At 54.1% G+C, this 21,113-nt stretch overlaps 1 protein-coding gene across 1 annotated transcript in view; it reads left to right on the forward strand.

The window, feature by feature from the left end:
- The first annotated feature begins 13,577 nt into the window (after positions 1–13,577).
- Positions 13,578–21,113, forward strand: part of LOC119957797 (inositol-trisphosphate 3-kinase C-like) — an 81,350-nt gene continuing 73,814 nt past the window's right edge. The window contains exon 1 of the mRNA XM_038785899.1: positions 13,578–14,022. Within this exon, the coding sequence (XP_038641827.1) occupies positions 13,678–14,022 (345 nt within the window). The 5' untranslated portion in view covers positions 13,578–13,677. The remainder of the gene's footprint in view (positions 14,023–21,113) is intronic.

Below are 21,113 nucleotides of genomic sequence, written 5' to 3' on the forward strand. Positions count from 1 at the left end.
CTCCATGGTCTGAACGCGCGCTAATACTATGTATAGGCTTTGCCCTATTCCTATTTAGGGTGCCTGTCTGTTGGACTCTCTGTGGTTTCTGTGGCGCGTTGCACTGTCGTGCAAAGTGTCCTAACTGTCCACAGTTATAACACTTGATGGAACCATCAATTCACTAGACACGTGCTTTAAGATATGAACAGTGGTTTTCATCTACTTACTACAGAGCCAGCCTGTTACCCGTTGAACTCTCGATGAACTGCAGGCTGGCTCTGGACAAGGGTATTTATACAGCAAGTCTAGGGGGAGGAGTCGTGGGCAGAGCCAAGGGTGGAGCCCTGTACAAACTCCTGAACATTCTCAGAGCTACTCCCCCTAGTGGTCGGATAACGCTACTGCGCTTACAATGGTATTGGTAAATACAGTGTGAATTACTAAGTTACATTCACTCCTGTGATTTGGGCTGGGGTAGGCTGTTCCTACTATCATTTATCCATGCGGGGTCCTGGTGCGCTTTAACTGTATGCATATTTGCATCTGCCTGCTCTTCCTCGGGTTTCTTAAATGTGGGTTTGTTCTGAACGGATTGCTCCCAAGCGCGGGATAACCTTTTCAAAACCCATTTCTCATTGTGGGCCTCATCTGAGGGGTCGTAATTCACGCAAGCTCTCTGTCCTGCCTCTGTGGCATGAGAGACTAGGATTCAAGTCCATTTTGCCATATTACCTGCGGACAAATGGGCGTGGGCTAATTCACCAAAAACTGCAGTGAAATGAATCCACAAGCGTCCAGCAAACGCTGTGGGGTGCTCTGTTTTCTTTCGCCTCCATCTATTTAGGCCTTCTACCGGGTCTCCTCTGTTATAGCCAATCGCATCAAGGATTGCTGTGTGCATCTCTGTTAGGGTGCCTCCTCCTACATTCTGTGGGTCGGGTAGGGCTGCCACGACTGAAGGGTCGAGGCTTAAACCTGTGAGCTTTATCTGCTCTCTCTCGTCCAGGCCATACATGGTGGCCTGCTGTTTAACCAGAGCGAAGAATTGGTGGGGGTCTGAAGTGGGGAGGAACGGTGTAATTTTCTCACATGCGTCCCGTAATTGGGTCACGGTTAAGGGGGTTGTGTACAGAAAATCTGCTTCTCCTTCTGCTGCGGCCCTGCGGTGTGTGGTTACTGGGTTGATGGGGGTGTGTTCTGCCTGTTCAGTGGGGGGTTGGGGTGCTCTCCTTTTCTGGGGTTTCTCCTGCGTACATGCTCCAGCATGGCCCGGCATCGATGTGGATGTTGAGCTGGTGGCACAGTGCTGCCCTGTGTGTCAGAAGCTTCCGGCATCGGCGTCTTTGCACCCATGGGAGTGGCCTGGACGTTCCTGGGCGCATGTTCCCCATTTTGGCTGATGCCCAGTCGAAGTGGCTCGCGGTCCACAAAATGACGTCCATCATCTCCCGTGCAACCGTTGAGCGGCTGTGCACCTCCTTTACCACCCACAGATTACCGGAGGTGCTTCTTACGGACAACAGGGCCTCATCTTCTAGCGAGGAGTTTGCTGCCTTCGCAAAGGTGAATGGCATCCGCCACGTTCGCACAGCACCCTATCATCCGGCATCGAATGGGTTGGCGGAACGAGCCGTACAGACACTGAAAGGGACCTGAAGAAACAAACTAAAGGTTAGATAGATACCAGGCTGGCACGCTGCCTCTTCTCGTACAGGGTGACTCCTCATGCTGAGACTGGGGTGGCCCTATCAGAAATGTAGATGGGTCCCAGAGTCCGGACTCAGTTGGATTTCAAGGGCATTGCCCAAATAGGCGTCGTCTTCGATGACGTTTCGCACTTAACCAGGCAATCAGCGTTTGTAACTTTAGTGAAGGTCCGCCTTGGTTTCCTGGGGTCGTCGTTCGCCAAACTGGTCCCGTCTTGTACCAGACCCGTGTTCAAGGTCAGATAATGAAGAGTCACCTCGACCGTCTTCGTGCCAGGCAGTCTTCCACTCCGGAGGTTCCTCGGGGGAACTCTGCCCTGCTCCGGCCTGCCTCTCGGACGGTACCTCGGGGGAACTCTGCCCTGCACCGGCCTGCCTCTCGGACAGTACCTCGGGGGAACTCTGCCCCGCTCCGGCCTGCCTCTCGGACGGTCCCTTGGGGGAACTCTGCCCCGCTCCGGCCTGCCTCTCGGACGGTACCTCGGGGGAACTCTGCCCCGCTCCGGCCTGCCTCTCGGACGGTACCTCGGGGGAACTCTGCCCCGCTCCGGCCTGCCTCTCGGACGGTACCTCGGGGGAACTCTGCCCCGCTCCGGCCTGCCTCTCGGACGGTACCTCGGGGGAACTCTGCCCCGCTCCGGCCTGCCTCTCGGACGGTACCTCGGGGGAACTCTGCCCCGCTCCGGCCTGCCTCTCGGACGGTACCTCGGGGGAACTCTGCCCCGCTCCGGCCTGCCTCTCGGACGGTACCTCGGGGGAACTCTGCCCCGCTCCGGCCTGCCTCTCGGACGGTCCCTTGGGGGAACTCTGCCCCGCTCCGACCTGCCTCTCGGACGGTACCTCGGGGGAACTCTGCCCCGCTCCGGCCTGCCTCTCGGACAGTACCTCGGGGGAACTCTGCCCCGCTCCGGCCTGCCTCTCGGACGGTACCTCGGGGGAACTCTGCCCCGCTCCGACCTGCCTCTCGGACAGTACCTCGGGGGAACTCTGCCCTGCTCCGGCCTGCCTCTCGGACTGTCCCTTGGGGGAACTCTGCCCTGATCCGGCCTGCCTCTCGGACGGTCCCTTGGGGGAACTCTGCCCCGCTCCGGCCTGCCTCTCGGACAGTACCTCGGGGGAACTCTGTCCCGCTCCGGCCTGCCTCTCGGACAGTACCTCAGGGGAACTCCGCCCCAGTCCTGCCGGTTTTCTTCTCGTGATACCGGAATGCCTGATGTCTGTCGTCTGATTCCAATATGGAGACGCAAACCTCGGTGGTCGTTGACTCGTACGTCGCCGTTCGTCCACCTTCGGAGGGTTCTCCGCCTCGCCAGTCCAGCCGCAGACGTCGTTTTCTGGCTTGTTATACTAGGCTGATCCAGTCCCACCGCCAATCAACAGTGTACCAGGAGCACAGCGTCTGCATCAGCCGCTGCTCGGTGAGGCTTGGCTGGTTTCTCCTGAGCCTTCCTCATCGTGTTTAACCTCTTCTTCTTCATCCACTCCTAATCTTCATCGTCCTCATCTTTGGGGGTCTTTGGACTTTGGGGGGGAAGGAGGGCTGTAATAAACTGCACGGAGCACAGAGCTGGCTTGATTGTTTTCCCCATCGGGCTAGAGGATTATGAGCTCCCCGCCAACAGGGCTATCTCCATGTGTACGTAAGGTTGGTCAGATAGGAACCAACTGATAGAGAGAGAGGACCCAGTGAAGTATAACTGGGCCTCTGAAACACACGTCTCCTTTGTGTGCCTCGTCTGACTCTCTTCGCCTTTATTAGACATAGACTGGTCAGACAGAGCCAACCTGGGTCAGACTTGTGCAAACTGAGGGCAGCATGGTGGCGCAGTGGTTAGCACTGCTGCCTCACGGCACCGAGGTCCCAGGTTCGATCCCGGTCCCGGGTCACTGTCCGTGTGGAGTTTGCACATTCTCCCCGTGTCTGCGTGGGATTCGCCCCCACAACCCAAAAGATGTGCTGGTTAGGTGGATTGGCCACGCTAAATTGCCCCTTAATTGGAAAAAAACAATTGGGAACTCTAAATGTATAAAAAAAAAGAAATAAAAATGTTTGTACCTTGTTGGAAAATTGCACAGCACACATCCTATCTCGGCCCAAGGACTAATCTTCACAAATTAAAGCCCAAATGTCTCTCGGCGGCCTCTATAATCTCGGCTGAGCAAGCTCAATGAGTTTATTTTAGAAGACGCCTCAAGGGATGTCCGCTCACTCCATCTCACTTCATTGCAAAGCGTGACGGGGGACATATTGCCAATTGTTTGGCCCCGAATCCATTTTAAAACATTGTCTGCTTCTCCCCCACCCTCCCAACCCCATCCTACACATAGCTCCCTCACTGGGAGTCACTCTGAAGCACTTTGACAGAGAGCTGAGGGTCAGGGGATGGGGGAATGGAGGGTGGGAGGTAGGGAGCAGGGGGTTTGGAGGCCTGGAACTGGGGAGGTCAGAGTTCAGGGGGAAATGCGGCAAGGGAAAGGCCCGAGTCAGTGCAGTGATATTTATCACCTTTCGGGCAACGTGAAGTCGGTAAAAGCAAATTTCTGCGGATGCTGGAATCTCAAACAAAAACACAAAATGCTGGAAAAACTCAGCGGATCTGACAGCGTCTGTGGAGAGGGAGCGGAGCTAACGTTTCGAACCAGAGCTGGATTAGTTGGTGTCAAGCTTCAGGAGGCCCGAGAAGGTGAATCCAAAAGAAGTTTAATTGGCAACAAAAGTAAAAGCCGCCACACGGCTTCGAGCTCCAAGGTCCCAGACGGGACCAGCGTTCTCGCCGGTCCCAGTCCGGGCCGGCTTTTTAATGAGCCGATTTCTACCAGCCCCAGCCTCTGCCCACTCGCAGGGGAGCCCATACTCCACGAGTCCCACGGGGAGTTCAATCGGGGGAGTCCCCGTGGGTCCCGGGAGGGCTACTACAGTTGGATTGTTTAAAAAGACGCAGAGGAATAAAACAATTTAACAAATGTCTCCTGAATGATTCAGCACTTGGATGACGGCAGACGGAAGTGAGGCCAAGGCTGATAGCGACGGGCTGGATTGTGCCAATGCCCAGGAGCGGACAGAATGACAGAGCTGTCAGCGGAATGTTTTATTTCAGTTACTAACTGGGCAGCAGGGTAGCATGGTGGTTAGCATAAATGCTTCACAGCTCCAGGGTCCCAGGTTCGATTCCCGGCTGGGTCACTGTCTGTGCGGAGTCTGCACGTCCTCCCCATGTGTGCGTGGGTTTCCTCCGGGTGCTCCGGTTTCCTCCCACAGTCCAAAGATGTGTGGGTTAGGTGGATTGGCCATGCTAAATTGCCCGTATTGTCCTAAAAAGTAAGGTTAAGGGGGGGTTGTTGGGTTACGGGTATAGGGTGGATACGTGGGTTTGAGTAGGGTGATCATTGCTCGGCACAACATCGAGGGCCGAAGGGCCTGTTCTGCGCTGTACTGTTCTATGTTCTAACCCAACGTGCTTTCAGAATTCAGAGATTCCTGGGATTATCTGCCTGCACTCTTGTGAACCTTCCCACACTCCAACAGAGTAAATGGGATTGCCCCCCCCCCGTCAGCAGCAAGGTCGGCGCCGGGTTTGGAAAATCCCATTGGCAGGAACGGTCGGAACATTTCGGCCTTGGTGTCTCTATCTCTCTCTCTCTCTATCCATCTCTCTCACTCTGTCTGTTCTCTCCTGGACACCATCACACCTCCCGAAACTTCTAAAACTCTCTAACGTCCCGCAGTCCCCTGGCTGGGAGTGAGATGTGGGTGGGGGAGCTCTGTTATCCCATCTCCCTGCTCCTGTCGTACCCCGGGGGCCGGTTTAGCTCAGTCGGTTGGACAGCTGGTCTGTGATACAGAGCGAGGCCAACAGCGTGGGTTCAATTCCCCGGACCGGCTGAGGTTATTCATGAAGACCCCGCCTTCTCAACCTCGCCCCTCGCCTGAGGTGTGGTGATCCTCGGGTTAAATCCCCACCAGTCAGCTCTCCCCTTCAAAGGAGAAAGCAGCCTGTGGTCATCTGGGACTGTGGGGACTTTACTTAGCGAACGCATCCAACATCCTCCTGCTTGTTGACCTCCCGTTCCGGCATTGCCTCAGTTTTAAAATTCTAATTCTCATTTTCAAATCTCTCCACAGCCTCAACCCTCTCTCCACCTCCGAGGTCTCCTCCAGCCCTCCAAACATCCTGGACGTCAGCGCTCCGCCCAATCTGGCATCTTGCTCATCACTGTAATGGTTGCCCCAGCGGCCACTCCTCCAGCTACCTTGCCTCAAGCTCTGGCTCTCCGTCTCTCTCTATCTCTATCCCGGGTAGCATTGTGGATAGCACAATCGCTTCACAGCTCCAGGGTCCCAGGTTCGATTCTGGCTTGGGTCACTGTCTGTGCGGAGTCTGCACATCCTTCCCGTGTGTGCGTGGGTTTCCTCCGGGTGCTCCGGTTTCCTCCCATAGTCCAAAGATGTGCGGGTTAGGTGGATTGGCCATGATAAATTGCCCTTAGTGTCAAAATTGCCCTTAGTGTTGGGTGGGGTTACTGGGTTATGGGGATGGGTTGGAGGTGTGGGCTTGGGTAGGGTGCTCTTTCCAGGAGCCGGTGCAGACTCAAATGGGTCAAATGGCCTCCTTCTTCACTGTAAATTCTATGATCTCTGATCTATGATCCCGTCGTTTAAAATGCCACTTAAATCCCACCTCCTGGCTTCTGATTACCGGCCCTGATATCCCCCCTTACCTGGCTCTGTCTCAAATTTTGTCCAATGACATTTAGAACATAGAACATAGAACAGTACAGCACAGAACAGGCCCTTCGGCCCTCGATGTTGTGCCGAGCAATGATCACCCTACTCAAACCCACGTATCCACCCTATACCCGTAACCCAACAACACCCCCCTTAACCTTACTTTTTAGTACACTACGGGCAATTTAGCATGGCAAATCCACCTAACCCGCACATCTTTGGACTGTGGGAGGAAACCGGAGCACCCGGAGGAAACCCACGCACACACGGGGAGGATGTGCAGACTCCGCACAGACAGTGACCCAGCCGGGAATCGAACCTGGGACCCTGGTGCTGTGAAGCAATTGTGCTAACCACTATGCTACCATGCTGCCCTGTTGTTGTTGTGTTACTCTTCCTCTCTCTCTTTCCTTATCATTGGCGGTGTAGCCCAGCGAGGGAGGACGGGAGAGCAGTTGTAGAGGAGGAAGATGTCAGTAAGGTTTTTTTGGAATTTGTTCTCGAAGGCAGCACTCACCCTGTTGTCCCCTTGATGCGTACGTCCTTTACCCACATCATCTCAGTAAGGTCCCCGTGAGCCCTGTGTTCCTGTACATTGCTGTCGGCCGTAGCTCAGAGGGTAGATCTCTTCTCTCCGAGCCGCTGACGCTTGTTCAGGTCCCTCTCTGGAGACTTGAGCACAGGACTAGGCTGCCACTCCCAGGCTGAGTGTCATTAAAATGAGAAAACTGAGAAAATTAACTGAGTGTTAATTATATAGTAATTATGTTTCATCATTGGCAGACGAATGGGGTTTCACTTGGGCACATACGAGGAGGAACTTATTAAATCTGTGATGTGGTGGATGCTTGCAATGTTAAACTCCGGGAATAATTATTTTTTTCCGAAGAAGGGGGCAATTTTAGCGTGGCCAATCCACCTACCCTGCACATCTTTGGGTTGTGGGGGTGAAACCCACGCACGCGGGGAGAATGTGCAAACTCCACATGGACAGTGACCGAGGGCCGGGATCGAACCCAGGTCCTCGGCGCCGTGAGGCAGCAGGGCTAGCCACCGTGCCGCCCTAATTTATTTTCATTTTATGAAAGCTCTGGTGACCCGAGAAGGTAAATCCAAACGACAATTTATTTTCAGCCAAAGGAAGAGGCCACAACGTGGCGTACAGCGAAAAGGTCCGAACGGAGACGGCTGATCCAGGCGGTCCCAATCAGGGCCGGCTTTTATGAGGTTGGGAAATGTCAAACTGAGACGGGTTTGGAGCCGTTGACATATCAGGGGCTGGTTTAGCTCACTGGGCTAAATCGCTGGCTTTTAAAGCAGACCAAGCAGGCCAGCAGCACGGTTCGATTCCCGTACCAGCCTCCCCGGACAGGCGTCGGAATGTGGCGACTAGGGGCTTTTCACAGTAACTTCATTGAAGCCTACTCGTGACAATAAGCGATTTTCATTTTCATATCAGTAGCTCTGCCAGTGCTATCCCGGTTGTAGCACTTGGTGTAGTCTGATAATTGAAAAAGAAATATGCTTGTTTCAAATTTCTTAAAGGTTTGCACTGCCAGCTCAGCCAGACCGTTTGAAGAAGGGGGATATGGGGCGGTTTGAATATGCTTCACCCCATTTGTTTCTTTGTTATTTGTCCGCATAAACCTCAGAAATTCCTCACTTGCGAAAGGGGTGCTGTTATCGGTGACAAGCACCTCTGGGATGCCGTGAATGCTGAATGATTGGCGTAGCTTCCCCATGGTGATCCGCGAAGTGGTGGAAAGCATCCGGTTTGCATCCATCCACTTTGAGTGGGCATCGATCAACAGCAGAAACATTGACCCCGGGAAGGGCCCAGTGAAGTGAGCGTGGGCATCCCGGCCACTCCCCAAGGGTGGACCGAATTTGACGCTCTTGGCATTGCTGAACCGTCCGCTCAATGTCACCATCGTGCCCTGGCCACCGCACACAGCTCCTGGCGACCATTTCCATTTTGGAAATCGCCCCGCGAGTCCTGCAGAATGGTTTTCCGGCCTGGCCTCGGGATGACCTCGGGGGCTGCCCACAGGAGGATGCCATCCTCTACTCTGACCTCTTTGTTGCGAAGGTTTGCCGGGTGCTTCCCTTGTCGTCCCCAATGTAGGATGGCATGCTGCAGTTTTTCCCACATTGCTTCCCCTTGGGTCCCCGTGCAGATTTGTGTGGCCACAATGGGTAATGCGTCCATGAAATGTAGCACCAACACAACTTTGTCTGCTACTGGTGGAGATGGGGGGAGGGGGGGTACAGGCAGCGGTAGCCAGCTGGGGGCATCCCTGTGCGCAATCTGTGTGCCTAGATGGTACTCAAATGTATACACGTATGCTGCCAACAGCATGGTAGCATAGTGGTTAGCATCAATGCTTCACAGCTCCAGGGTCCCAGGTTCGATTCCCGGCTGGGTCACTGTCTGTGTGGAGTCTGCACGTCCTCCCCGTGTGTGCGTGGGTTTCCTCCGGGTGCTCCGGTTTCCTCCCACAGTCCAAAGATGTGCGGGGTTAGGTGGATTGGCCATGCTAAATTGCCCGTAGTGTCCTAAAAAGTAAGGTTAAGGGGGGGTTGTTGGGTTACGGGTATAGGGTGGATACGTGAGTTTGAGTAGGGTGATCATTGCTCGGCACAACATCGAGGGCTGAAGGGCCTGTTCTGTGCTGTACTGTTCTAAATTCAATGCCATCGCTGGACCCTGGCTAGAGCTATTGGCAGTACCACTGTTTGAAAAGGCTGAGTAAGGGCTTGTGGTTCATGATAATCGACAAATGACGTCCATGGACATATTGATGAAGCTTTTTTTTTGGAGAATATTGTTCCAATTTTATTCATACCCGAGAGTGACATGAGGTGTATCCCATTTTCCAGTACATTCTCTGACTCCAGGCTCATTCCTTTGCCATTCCTTATGATGGTTCTAAATCAGTTAGTTAATAAGAAACTGTGGGTTCACTTTTTCTCAACATTATAAACACTTCTCAAATCCTTGTGGTTTTCCATGGATAGAAAATATGGTGAATTAAATATATTTAATGTCTCTTTCCCTCGATCCATCCACTATTTGTTCTACTATTTTACTATTCTACTGATGGTCTCAGCTAATTTGCGGTTGAAATCTTCATGGATTGATGTCTTCGTTAACTCTAGATTTGGCTTTTCCAGTGCCCTGCAGGATGGTCTCCCACATTCTATCCTCTGTAAACTTTTTTTTTTATAAATGTTTTTTATTCAGTTTTCATGTTTTATATTGAACAAATTACAAATTGTTAGAGAGAGAAAAAAAAAGAACACGCAAAAATTAACATATATATTTACAGGTGAGCATCTTCGTAGTAATAACTGTGGCCTCCCCCTCTTTGCCGGCATACATATTTTACATTCCCCAACATGTTTATTGGCATTTATTTAGTTTGGTTTTGGGCCTTAGCTAGCCATCAAACCCCCATAACTAGCCCGTAGCCCCCCCCTCCCCCGCCGGCTACCTTCCCCCGACTATTCTTCCTCTTGTACGTTGGCCACAAACAGGTCCCGGAACAATTGCATGAATGGCTCCCACGTTCTGTGGAAGCCGTCGTCCGACCCTCGGATGGCGAATTTGATTTTCTCCATTTGGAGAGAATCCGAGAGGTCGGACAGCCAGTCTGCAGCTCTGGGCGGTGCTGCTGACCACCAGCCAAACAGGATTCTACGGCGGGCGATCAGGGAGGCAAAGGCAAGGGCGTCCGCCCTCCTCCCCAGGAATAGATCTGGCTGTTCTGAAACCCCGAATTGATGAAGCTTTTTGACGGCCAGTCCTTCCTTTCCAATTTTCACGTGGCGGCGCTCTGCACCACCCAGGGTTCTCGATACGCAGGCGATCGACCGCTCTGTCCCGTCGTGTAACCGATGGGATAACACTGCCCAATGCCATAAGTCACATGTGAGGATAAGTGGTTTTGACGGATCTTAATGTATCAGCAGTCTGAGGATAGGAGTAGGCGCTTCGCTCTGTCAAATACTTCTACTCGTACCACCTGCCATGCCCATCTTTTTTTTTCTTCTTTTTTTTCTTTTAAAAAAAAATAAATTTAGAGTACCCAATTATTTTTTCCAATTAAGGGGCAATTTAGCACGGCCAATTCACCCAACCTGCACATCTTTGGGTTGTGGGGTCGAAACCCACGCAGACACGGGGAGAATGTGCAAACTCCACACGGACAGTGACCCAGGGCCGGGATTCGAACCCGGGTCCTCAACGCAGTAGGCAGCAATGCTAACCACTGTGCCACCGTGCTGCCCTCCATGCCCATCTTTGATGCTTCTTTAGGAGGGCATGTGCAGAGGAGCCAGTATGGTAGCCAAATTCGGAATAGGTTTTCTGTGCTAACTAGCAAGCCCTCGGAACGGCATTAGGTCCTGTCGTGTTCTCGGGTGTCGGACCCTCTTGGTGGCTCGGACGTTCTCCTCCCCCTGGTGCAACCCTTCTTTGTCGACCCGATATCCCAGGTCCATAACTTCTCTTACCGGAAAGACGCACTCACCCCTCCTCAGGCAGACACCTATTTCTGAAAATCGATGAAGGGCTGCTTCTAGGTTGTGCAGGTGTCCCTTCTCAGTGGCTCCTGTGAAGAGTACATTGTCCAGGTAGACAGCCACCCTGGGGAGCCTTAAGGAATGCTTTCCGTTACCGGCTGGAAGATCGTGCCTGCGGATGACACCCCGAATGGGAGCTGGGTGTACTTGTACAATCCCCTGTGGGTGTTAATGGTGACGTATATTCAGGACGGAGTGTCTAACTCCAGCTGGAGGTACACGTGGCTCATATCCAGTTTCACGAATGAGTAATCCCCAGCTAACTTCCAAGCAGGAGGCCTTTTTGACTGTCATTTTACAGTCGCCACTTAAGTGGACGGACACTTGTCTGGCTTCACCACCGCTGCCCTCTCTGCGAATTGGACTGCATGAATAATCTCCAAGTTCTCCTGGTGGCTCAGCTCATGGTCCACCTTTGACAGTAGGCCGTGTGGGACTGGACGGGCCTGCAAGTATTTGGGTTGGCATTCCAGGTCAGTGCAAATTTTGGTTGTGGCTCCCTTTATCTTCCCCAGGCCTTCTTGGAAGACTTCTGGGTGTTTCCCCAGGACCTTTCACCTTGTCATTCATGCCACACCCTCGGCGATCTCTCAACGTCTCAGGGAGGGATAGGCCGTTGACACAATGCTCAGTCAGTTTGAAGGCGCGTCAGAGATTCCATGACCGATTTCGCCAGTGATCACCTGACTGTGCTGAACCGGTACCTCTGTACGATCACTGATGGTTTAAGGTCACAATGATTTGCGACAGATTCCATTGGTTCTCCAAAGGTTTTTCAGTCTGGGGCTACCGGGTATGTGAGGCTTTTGATGACACCGAATGCTGGGGGGTCAGGAGTATTACCATTTGTCAGCCATTTCCTTTTAAAAATAAATAAATTTAATGTACCCAATTCATTCTTTCCAATTAAGGGGCAATTTAGCGTGGCCAATCCACCTACCCTGCACATCTTTGGGTTGTGGGGGCGAAACCCACGCAAACATGGGGAGAATGTGCAAACTCCACACGGACAGTGACCCAGAGCCGGGATCGTACCTGGGACCTCGGCGCCGTGAGGCAGCAATGCTAACCACTGCGCCACCGTGCCACCCTTTGTCGGTCTTTTCTACCAATGGCATTCACCTGGAAGGAATACCATATCCGTCCCGTACACTGAGCCGTGCGTCAAGGGCATTTTGAACATTTTGCCGCCCTTGCTCTGGTGTTTGGGAATTCAGGTGCGGTCCGGACGCCCAGGGTCGCAGCCGTACTTTGCCTCGTTGCCTTCTGAAAGCTCAGGAAACCCGAGATGGGGAATCCCACCACCATTTATTTTCAGCCAAAGGAAGAGGCGTCCAGCGCAACGGCCCAAACCGGGGCGACCGACCCTGCTGGTCCCAGTGCGGGCCGGCTTTCTCAGGGGGGTTGGCCCGAGCCACAGCGCCATGAGGGAGGGGGGGGTGCTGGTAACCCCAGCCCGGGCACCACAGGGGCACCACGGGGACACCCCCACCCACCCCATCTGGGCCCTGCTCCAGGCTGCCCATTCACACTTGCTCACCTCTGTTCTGCCATTAACACACTCTGACCTTTAATGACCCCGCTCCCAGCTCAACCATGACCCGGCAGGGCTGGGGGAGGGGGGGGGGGTTAGGGGTGACTGACGGCCTCGGGGCGGGGTTCGACGTGATTGACAGCGGGGCGGCGGGGCTCAGGTTGATAGGCGTGATTGACGGCCGGGGGGCGGGGTCCGGGGGTGATTGTCAGCTTGGGGTGATTGACAGCTAGGCGGGGCCTGGGGTGATTGACAGCCTGGCACGGGACCTGGGTGATTGACAACCAGGGGGCGGGGCTAGGGGGTGATTGACAGCCTGGGGGCGGGGCGGTTGACAGCCGGGGGGCAGGACCAGCGGTGATTGACAGCGGGAAGACCGGGCCTGGACCGGAGCTGAGGCCGGGGGGCGGGGCCCGGGGTGATTGACAGCCTTGGGGCGGGGCTCGGGTGATTGACAGCGGGGCGGCCGGGCCTGGAGCTGAGGCCGAGGGGCGGGGATCGGGGTGATTGACAGCCTGGGGGCGGGGATCGGGGTGGTTGACAGACTGGAAGCGGGGCCCTAGTGATTGACAGCCGGAGGGCGGGACCAGCAGTGATTGACAGCGGGGCTGCCGGGCAGGATCTGAGTCCGGGGGGCGGGGGCAGGATCTGAGGCCGGGGGGGGGGCGGGGCCCGGGGTGATTGACAGCTTTTGGGCGGGGCCCGGGGTGATTGACAGCCTTGGGGCGGGGCTCGGGGTGATTGACAGCCAGGCGGCCGGGCCTGGGCCGGAGCAGAGGCCGGGGGGCGGGGCCCGGGTGATTGACAGCGGGGCGGCCGGTCCTGGGCCGGAGCTGAGTCCGGGGAGCGGTGCCCGGGGTGATTGACAGCCTTGGGGCGGGGCTCGGTGTGATTGACAGCTGGGCGGCCGGAGCTGAGGCCGGGGGCGGGGCCCGGGGTGATTGACAGCTTTGGGGCGGGGCTCGGGGTGAGTGACAGCCGGGCGGCCGGGCCTGGGCCGGAGGGCGGGGCCCGGGTGATTGACAGCGGGGCGGGACCAGCGATGATTGACAGCCGGGCGGCCGGGCCTGGGCCGGAGCTGAGGCCGGGGTCTCCGCCTGAGGAGCGGCTCCGCTCGGGGCTGTGATGCGGCGGCCGGGAGTTTGATGAAGAGCCCGGAGAGCGCCAAGGGCCCGGGTGCGGGCTGGGCTGAATGCCAGGCCCCGGGCCCCCGCAGGCCCATCCCGCAGCTGATTGTCACCCAGGCCGAGTCGCTGCTGCCGGGCCCCGGGCGCGGGGCCGAGGAGGCTCCGGATGAGGAGTCGCGCTCCTCGGACAGCGGCTGCGGCGGCTCCCCGGCCCCGTCTCTGCTGCTCCGTAAACTGTCCGGATCGTCCGTGTCCTCGGCCGGACTCTCCTCCTCCTTCGAGGAATCCGAGGATGATTTCAGCCCCGCCAGCGACGCCGAGAACCCGCAGCAGCGGCAGCTGGGCCCGGAGGAGAGCCCGGGGGTGAGTGAGCAGCCCGGGGGCGGTGAGTGAGCAGCCCGGGGGCCGGGAGTGACCATCCCGGGGTCAGGGAGTGACCATCCCGGGGTCAGGGAGTGACCAGCCCGGGGTCAGGGAGTGACCAGCCCGGGGTCAGGGAGTGACCATCCCGGGGTCAGGGAGTGACCATCCCGGGGTCAGGGAGTGACCATCCCGGGGTCAGGGAGTGACCATCCCGGGGTCAGGGAGTGACCAGCCCGGGGACAGGGAGTGACCAGCCCGGGGCCAGGGAGTGACCAGCCCGGGGTCTGAGCCCGGGGCCAGGGAGTGACCAGCCCAGGGCCAGGGAGTGTGATTGCTGGCGTCAGGTTTGGGGTTGTGATATTCCTGCAGAGAGCAGGGTAGTTACGGGTTGCAGACGCTGAGAGAGTTTGGAATGGCGGCCTGTGTGCAGAGTGCACACTGCCGGGCTGGGTGGGTTGGGTGTGTGCAGAGTGCACACTGCCGGGCTGGGTGGGTTGGGTGTGTGCAGAGTGCACACTGCCGGCTGGGTGGGTTGGGTGTGTGCAGAGTGCACACTGCCGGGCTGGGAGAGTTGGGTGTGTGCAAGGTGCACACTGCCGGGCTGGGTGGGTTGGGTGTGTGCAGAGTGCACATGGCCGGGTTGGGTGTGTGCAGAGTGCACACTGCCGGGCTGGGTGGGTTGGGTGTGTGCAGAGTGCACATGGCCGGGCTGGGTGGGTTGGGTGTGTGCAGAGTGCACATGGCCGGGCTGGGTGTGTGCAGGGTGCACACTGCTGGGCTGGGAGAGTTGGGTGTGTGCAGGGTGCACACTGCCGGGCTGGGTGGGTTGGGTGTGTGCAGAGTGCACAGTGCCGGGCTGGGCGAGTTGCGTGTGTGCAGAGTGCACACTACCGGGCTGGGCGGGTTGGGTGTGTACAGAGTGCACATGGCCAGGCTGGGTGGGTTGGATGTGTGCAGAGGGCACACTGCTGGGCTGGGTGGGTTGCGTGTGTGCAGAGTGCACATGGCCAGGCTGGGTGGGTTGGGTGTGTGCAGGGTGCACACTACCGGGCTGGGTGGGTTGGGTGTGTGCAGGGTGCACACTGCCGGGCTGGGTGGGTTGGGTGTGTGTAGGGTGCACACTGCCGGGCTGGGAGGGTTGGGTGTGTGCAGGGTGCACAGTGCCGGGCTGGGAGGGTTGGGTGTGTGCAGAGTGCACACGGCCGGGCTGGGCGGGTTGGCTGCGTGCTGTGAACTCCATTGTTTCAGGTGTGGAGTTATGGTCACCATTCCTGGTCACCATTCGAGAGCTTCCTTGCCTGCTCTATTTTCTTGGCTTTTCTGAATTCCAGCAGTTTACTGTTTTGTATTCGTGGTTTGTTATGTCCTGACTGTCGTGGAGGCTGGAACAGAGACTGTGCATTCAAATACCCTGCAGCAAATCGATTCTTGTTTAATTGATGTTAATTCAGTGAAACATGGCAGGAGTATTGTGCATTGTGCCATGTTCTGTTGCTGGTGAAGGGATTTGTTCTATTTTTGGGTGTTGCCGTCCTGCTCGGTGTACATAGGACATTGGAAAAGGAGTGGGCCATTCAGCCGTGTCATGGTATCGCCTATCCTGTGGCATCCTGACAAGTCTGTCAGCGACGGCTGTGATGTCCGTCATTCAACTACACCTACCTCGCCCCCGCTTTGCTGCCCTTGCCATTGCCCTCTGACCAAATAGCTGAAACGCTGGCTGTTTCTTTCCTGGCCATCACTTTTTGGAGTTCCTTTTACAATTTCAAGTAGCTCTCCATTGGTCTTACGGAATCGGCAGCATATTCCCGAGTGTTCACATCTCAACAGCCTTTATTTTCTTCCATAGATCTGTACCGATTGCCCAGGTTTCAGGGGTTTCCACCTGTCTTCTCCCTGACCTTGTATTTCTGTGCAGATATATTGTTTGGAAATATTAATTTCACGTTGTGTCGAGCCAGCCACATTGTTTTCATGGTTTTGTTAGGTGTGTGGGTACATGCCGCACAGACCAAATTCTCTGGGGAGGGTTTCGATATTTATGTTCCCCTTTTCAGGGTTGATCACCGAGAGGAGCACTTGAGCTGAAACTTGGAGTTGCGTCGAAACGAGGTGTTGTGTCTGTTTCATTTGCCTTTATGGTTCACTGATTAGCGAGGGCTGCCTGATTTTCTCCCTCACTTGGGACCTGAAGCCAGATGCAGCACTCCAGCTCAATGTTGTACCGAGTGTCTTCAGGTGCTCCTGACTGGCCTCCATTTTACATCCTCCATCAAACCATCCAAACCCGTGCAAATCTCTGCTGCCCTTCCCCAAACTCTCAGCAAGTTCATAGGATTCCTACATTCAGCCCATCGAGTCTGCACTGACCCTCTGAAAGAGCACCCCCCCTCTCATTCTGCACATTCACCCATCACGCCTGTGCTCGCTGACCTCCGTTGGTGACTCGGTCGGAAACACCTTGATTTTAAAATTCTCATTCTGGCCTCCCCACTTAGAACATAGAACGATACAGCGCAGTACAGGCCCTTCGGCCCTCGATGTTGCACCGACATGGAAAAAATCTAAAGGCCATCTAACCTACACTATGCCCTTATCATCCATATGCTTATCCAATAAACTTTTAAATGCCCCCAATGTTGGCGAGTTCACTACTGTTGCAGGTAGGGCATTCCACGGCCTCACCACTCTTTGCGTAAAAAACCCACCTCTGACCTCTGTCCTATATCTATTACCCCTCAATTTAAGGCTATGTCCCCTCGTGCTAGCCACCTCCATCTGCGGGAGAAGTCTCTCGCTGTCCACCCTATCTAACCCTCTGATCATTTTGTATGCCTCTATTAAGTCACCTCTTAACCTTCTTCTCTCTAACGAAAACAACCTCAAGTCCATCAGCCTTTCCTCATAAGATTTTCCCTCCATACCAGGCAACATCCTGGTAAATCTCCTCTGCACCCGTTCCAAAGCTTCCACGTCCTTCCTATAATGAGGCGACCAGAACTGTACGCAATACTCCAAATGCGGCCGTACTAGAGTTTTGTACAACTGCAACATGACCTCATGGCTCCGGAACTCAATCCCTCTACCAATAAAGGCCAACACACCATAGGCCTTCTTCACAACCCTATCAACCTGGGTGGCAACTTTCAGGGATCTATGTACATGGACACCGAGATCCCTCTGCTCATCCACACTACCAAGAATTTTACCATTAGCCAAATATTCCGCATTTCTGTTATTCTTTCCAAAGTGAATCACCTCACATTTCTCCACATTAAACTCCATTTGCCACCTCTCAGCCCAGCTCTGCAGCTTATCTATGTCCCTCTGTAACCTGCAACATCCTTCCGCACTGTCTACAACTCCACCGACTTTAGTGTCATCAGCAAATTTACTCACCCATCCTTCCGCGCCCTCCTCTAGGTCATTTATAAAATGACAAACAGCAACGGCCCCAGAACAGATCCTTGTGGTACGCCACTCGTAACTGAACTCCATTCTGAACATTTCCCATCAACTACCACTCTCTGTCTTCTTTCAACTAGCCAATTTCTGATCCACATCTCTAAATCACCCTCAATCCCCAGCCTCCGTATTTTCTGCAATAGCCGACCGTGGGGAACCTTATCAAACGCTTTACTGAAATCCATATACACCACATCAACTGCTCTACCCTCGTCAACCTGTTCAGTCACCTTCTCAAAGAACTCGATAAGGTTTGTGAGGCATGACCTACCCTTCACAAAACCATGCTGACTGTCCCTAATCATATTATTCCTATCTAGGTGATTATAAATCGTATCTTTTATAATCCTCTCCAAGACTTTACCCACCACAGACGTTAGGCTCACCGGCCTATAATTACCGGGGTTATCTCTACTCCCCTTCTTGAACAAAGGGACCACATTTGCTATCCTCCAGTCCTCTGGCACTATTCCTGTAGCCAACGATGACCTAAAAATCAAAGCCAAAGGCTCAGCAATCTCTTCCCTGGCTTCCCAGAGAATCCTAGGATAAATCCCATCCGGCCCCGGGGACTTATCTATTTTCACCTTGTCCAGAATTGCCAACACTTCTTCCCTACGCACCTCAATGCCATCTATTCTAATAGCCTGGGTCTCAGCATTCTCCTCCACAATATTATCTTTTTCCTGAGTGAATACTGACGAAAAGTATTCATTTAGTACCTCGCTTATCTCCTCAGCCTCCACACACAACTTCCCACCACTGTCCTTGACTGGCCCTACTCTTACCCTAGTCATTCTTTTATTCCTGACATACCTATAGAAAGCTTTTGGGTTTTCCTTGATCCTACCTGCCAAAGACTTCTCATGTCCCCTCCTTGCTCGTCTCAGCTCTCTCTTTAGATCCTTCCTCGCTTCCTTGTAACTATCAAGCGCCCCAACTGAAACTTCACGCCTCATCTTCACATAGGCCTCCTTCTTCCTCTTAACAAGAGATTCCACTTCTTTGGTAAACCACGGTTCCCTCGCTCGACCCCTTCCTCCCTGCCTGACTGGTACGTACTTATCAAGAACATGCAATAGCTGTTCCTTGAACAAGCTCCACATATCCATTGTGCCCAACCCTTGCAGCCTACTTCTCCAACCAACACATCCTAAGTCATGTCTAATGGCATCATAATTGCCCTTCCCCAGCTATAACTCTTGCCCTGCGGGGTATACTTATCCCTTTCCATCACTAACGTAAAGGTCACCGAATTGTGGTCACTGTTTCCAAAGTGCTCACCTACCTCCAGATCTAACACCTGGCCTGGTTCATTACCCAAAACCAAATCCAATGTGGCCTCGCCTCTTGTTGGCCTGTCAACATATTGTGTCAGGAAACCCTCCTGCACACATTGTACAAAGAATGACCCATCTAATGTACTCGAACTATATCTTTTCCAGTCAATATTTGGAAAGTTAAAGTCGCCCATAACAACTACCCTGTTACTTTCGCTCTTTTCCAGAATCATCTTCGCCATCCTTTCCTCTACATCCCTAGAACTATTAGGTGGCCTATAGAAAACTCCCAACAGGGTGACCTCTCCTTTCCTATTTCTAACCTCAGCCCATACTACCTCGGAAGAAGAGTCCCCATCTAGCATCCTTTCCGCCACCGTAATACTGTCCTTGACTAGCAGCGCCACACCTCCCCCTCTTTTGCCCCCTTCTCTGAGCTTACTAAAACACCTAAACCCCGGAACCTGCAACAACCATTCCTGTCCCTGCTCTATCCATGTCTCTGAAATGGCCACAACATCGAAGTCCCAGGTACCAACCCATGCTGCCAGTTCCCCTACCTTATTTCGTATACTCCTGGCATTGAAGTAGACACACTTCAAACCACCTACCTGAACACTGGCACCCTCCTGCAAAGTCAAATCTGTGCTCCTGACCTCTATACTCTCAATCTCCCGTACCCCAAAACTACAATCCAGGTTCCCATGCCCCTGCTGAATTAGTTTAAACCCCCCCAAAGAGCACTAACAAATCTCCCCCCCAGGATATTGGTGCCCCTCAGGTTCAGATGTAGACCATCCTGTCTATAGAGGTCCCACCTTCCCCAGAAAGAGCCCCAGTTATCCAGAAATCTGAATCCCTCCCGCCTGCACCATCCCTGTAGCCACGTGTTTAATTGCTCTCTCTCCCTATTCCTCATCTCACTATCACGTGGCACGGACAACAACCCAGAGATAACAACTCTGTTTGTTCTCGCTCTGAGCTTCCATCCTAGCTCCCTAAAGGCCTGCCTGACATCCTTGTCCCCTTTCCTACCTATGTCGTTAGTGCCAATGTGGACTACGACTTGGGGCTGCTCCCCCTCCCCCTTAAGGACCCGGAAAACACGATCCGAGACATCACGTACCCTTGCACCTGGGAGGCAACATACCAAACGTGAGTCTCTCTCGCTCCCACAAAATCTCCTATCTGTGCCCCTGACTATTGAGTCCCCAATTACTAATGTTCTACTCCTTTCCCCCCTTCCCTTCTGAGCAACAGGGACAGACTCCGTGCCAGAGGCCCGTACCCCATGGCTTACCCCTGGTAAGTCGTCCCTATCTATCTTATCTATGACTAGCTCTTGTAGCCCTCCAGGCCTCTTTATGATCTCTGTTCCCCACCGTTTCTGATTTTTTTTTTTCACAGACAATTTTATTGAGGTATTTTTTGGCATTGTAAACAGTAACAATATACATTAGTGTGCAGATATCAATTACAAAAAACATAGTGCAAATAACAGTACCACTCTTGCAGATAGACCCGCCTATTCTTCCCCCCACTCTACACTATTTTACCCCCCTCATCCCCTGCTGACGATTAGTTCCCCGCACAGAAGTCGATGAATGGTTGCCACCTCCGGGCGAACCCTGATAGTGATCTTCAGAAGGCAAACTTGATTTTTTCCAAGCCGAGAAAGCTTGCCATGTCCGACAGCCATACTTCGGTCCTTGGGGGCTTTGAGTCCCTCCAGGCCAACAGTATTCATCGCCGGGCTATCAGGGATGCAAAGGCAAAGTACTCCCGGGTCTTCCGACACCCCAAAAATCGCCACCTCTGGACTCATCGCCACCTTTGTTTTCAGTACCCGGGATATGACGTCCGCAAATCCCTGCCAGTATCCCCTGAGTTTTGGACACGCCCAGAACATGTGGGCATGGTTCGCTGGTCCTCCCCCACATCTAGCACACTTGTCCTCCAGCCCGAAGAATTTGCTCATCCGGGCCACCGTCATGTGGGTCCGGTGAACCACCTCGAACTGAATCAGGCCGAGCCTGGCACATGTTGTGGTTGCATTTACCCTCCTCAGAGCGTCTGCCCATACGCCTCCAACTCCCCACCAAGCTCCTCCTCCCACTTGAGTTTCAGTTCCTCGGTCCCTGTGACCTCTGCTCCCATAAGCTCCTTATAAATACCTGAGACTCTCCCCTCTCCTACCTCACCCCTTGAAATTACCCTGTCCTGGATCCCCCTTGGTGGAAAGCGTGGAAAGAACGGGACCTGTCTACGTCTGAAATCCCGCACCTGCAAATACCGAAAGTCATTCCCCCTTCTCCTCCAGCTCCCTCATGTTTGCGAAGCTCCCTC

This window comes from Scyliorhinus canicula, chromosome 27, assembly GCF_902713615.1.
Source record: "Scyliorhinus canicula chromosome 27, sScyCan1.1, whole genome shotgun sequence".
In the NCBI taxonomy this organism is placed as follows: Eukaryota; Metazoa; Chordata; class Chondrichthyes; order Carcharhiniformes; family Scyliorhinidae; genus Scyliorhinus; species Scyliorhinus canicula.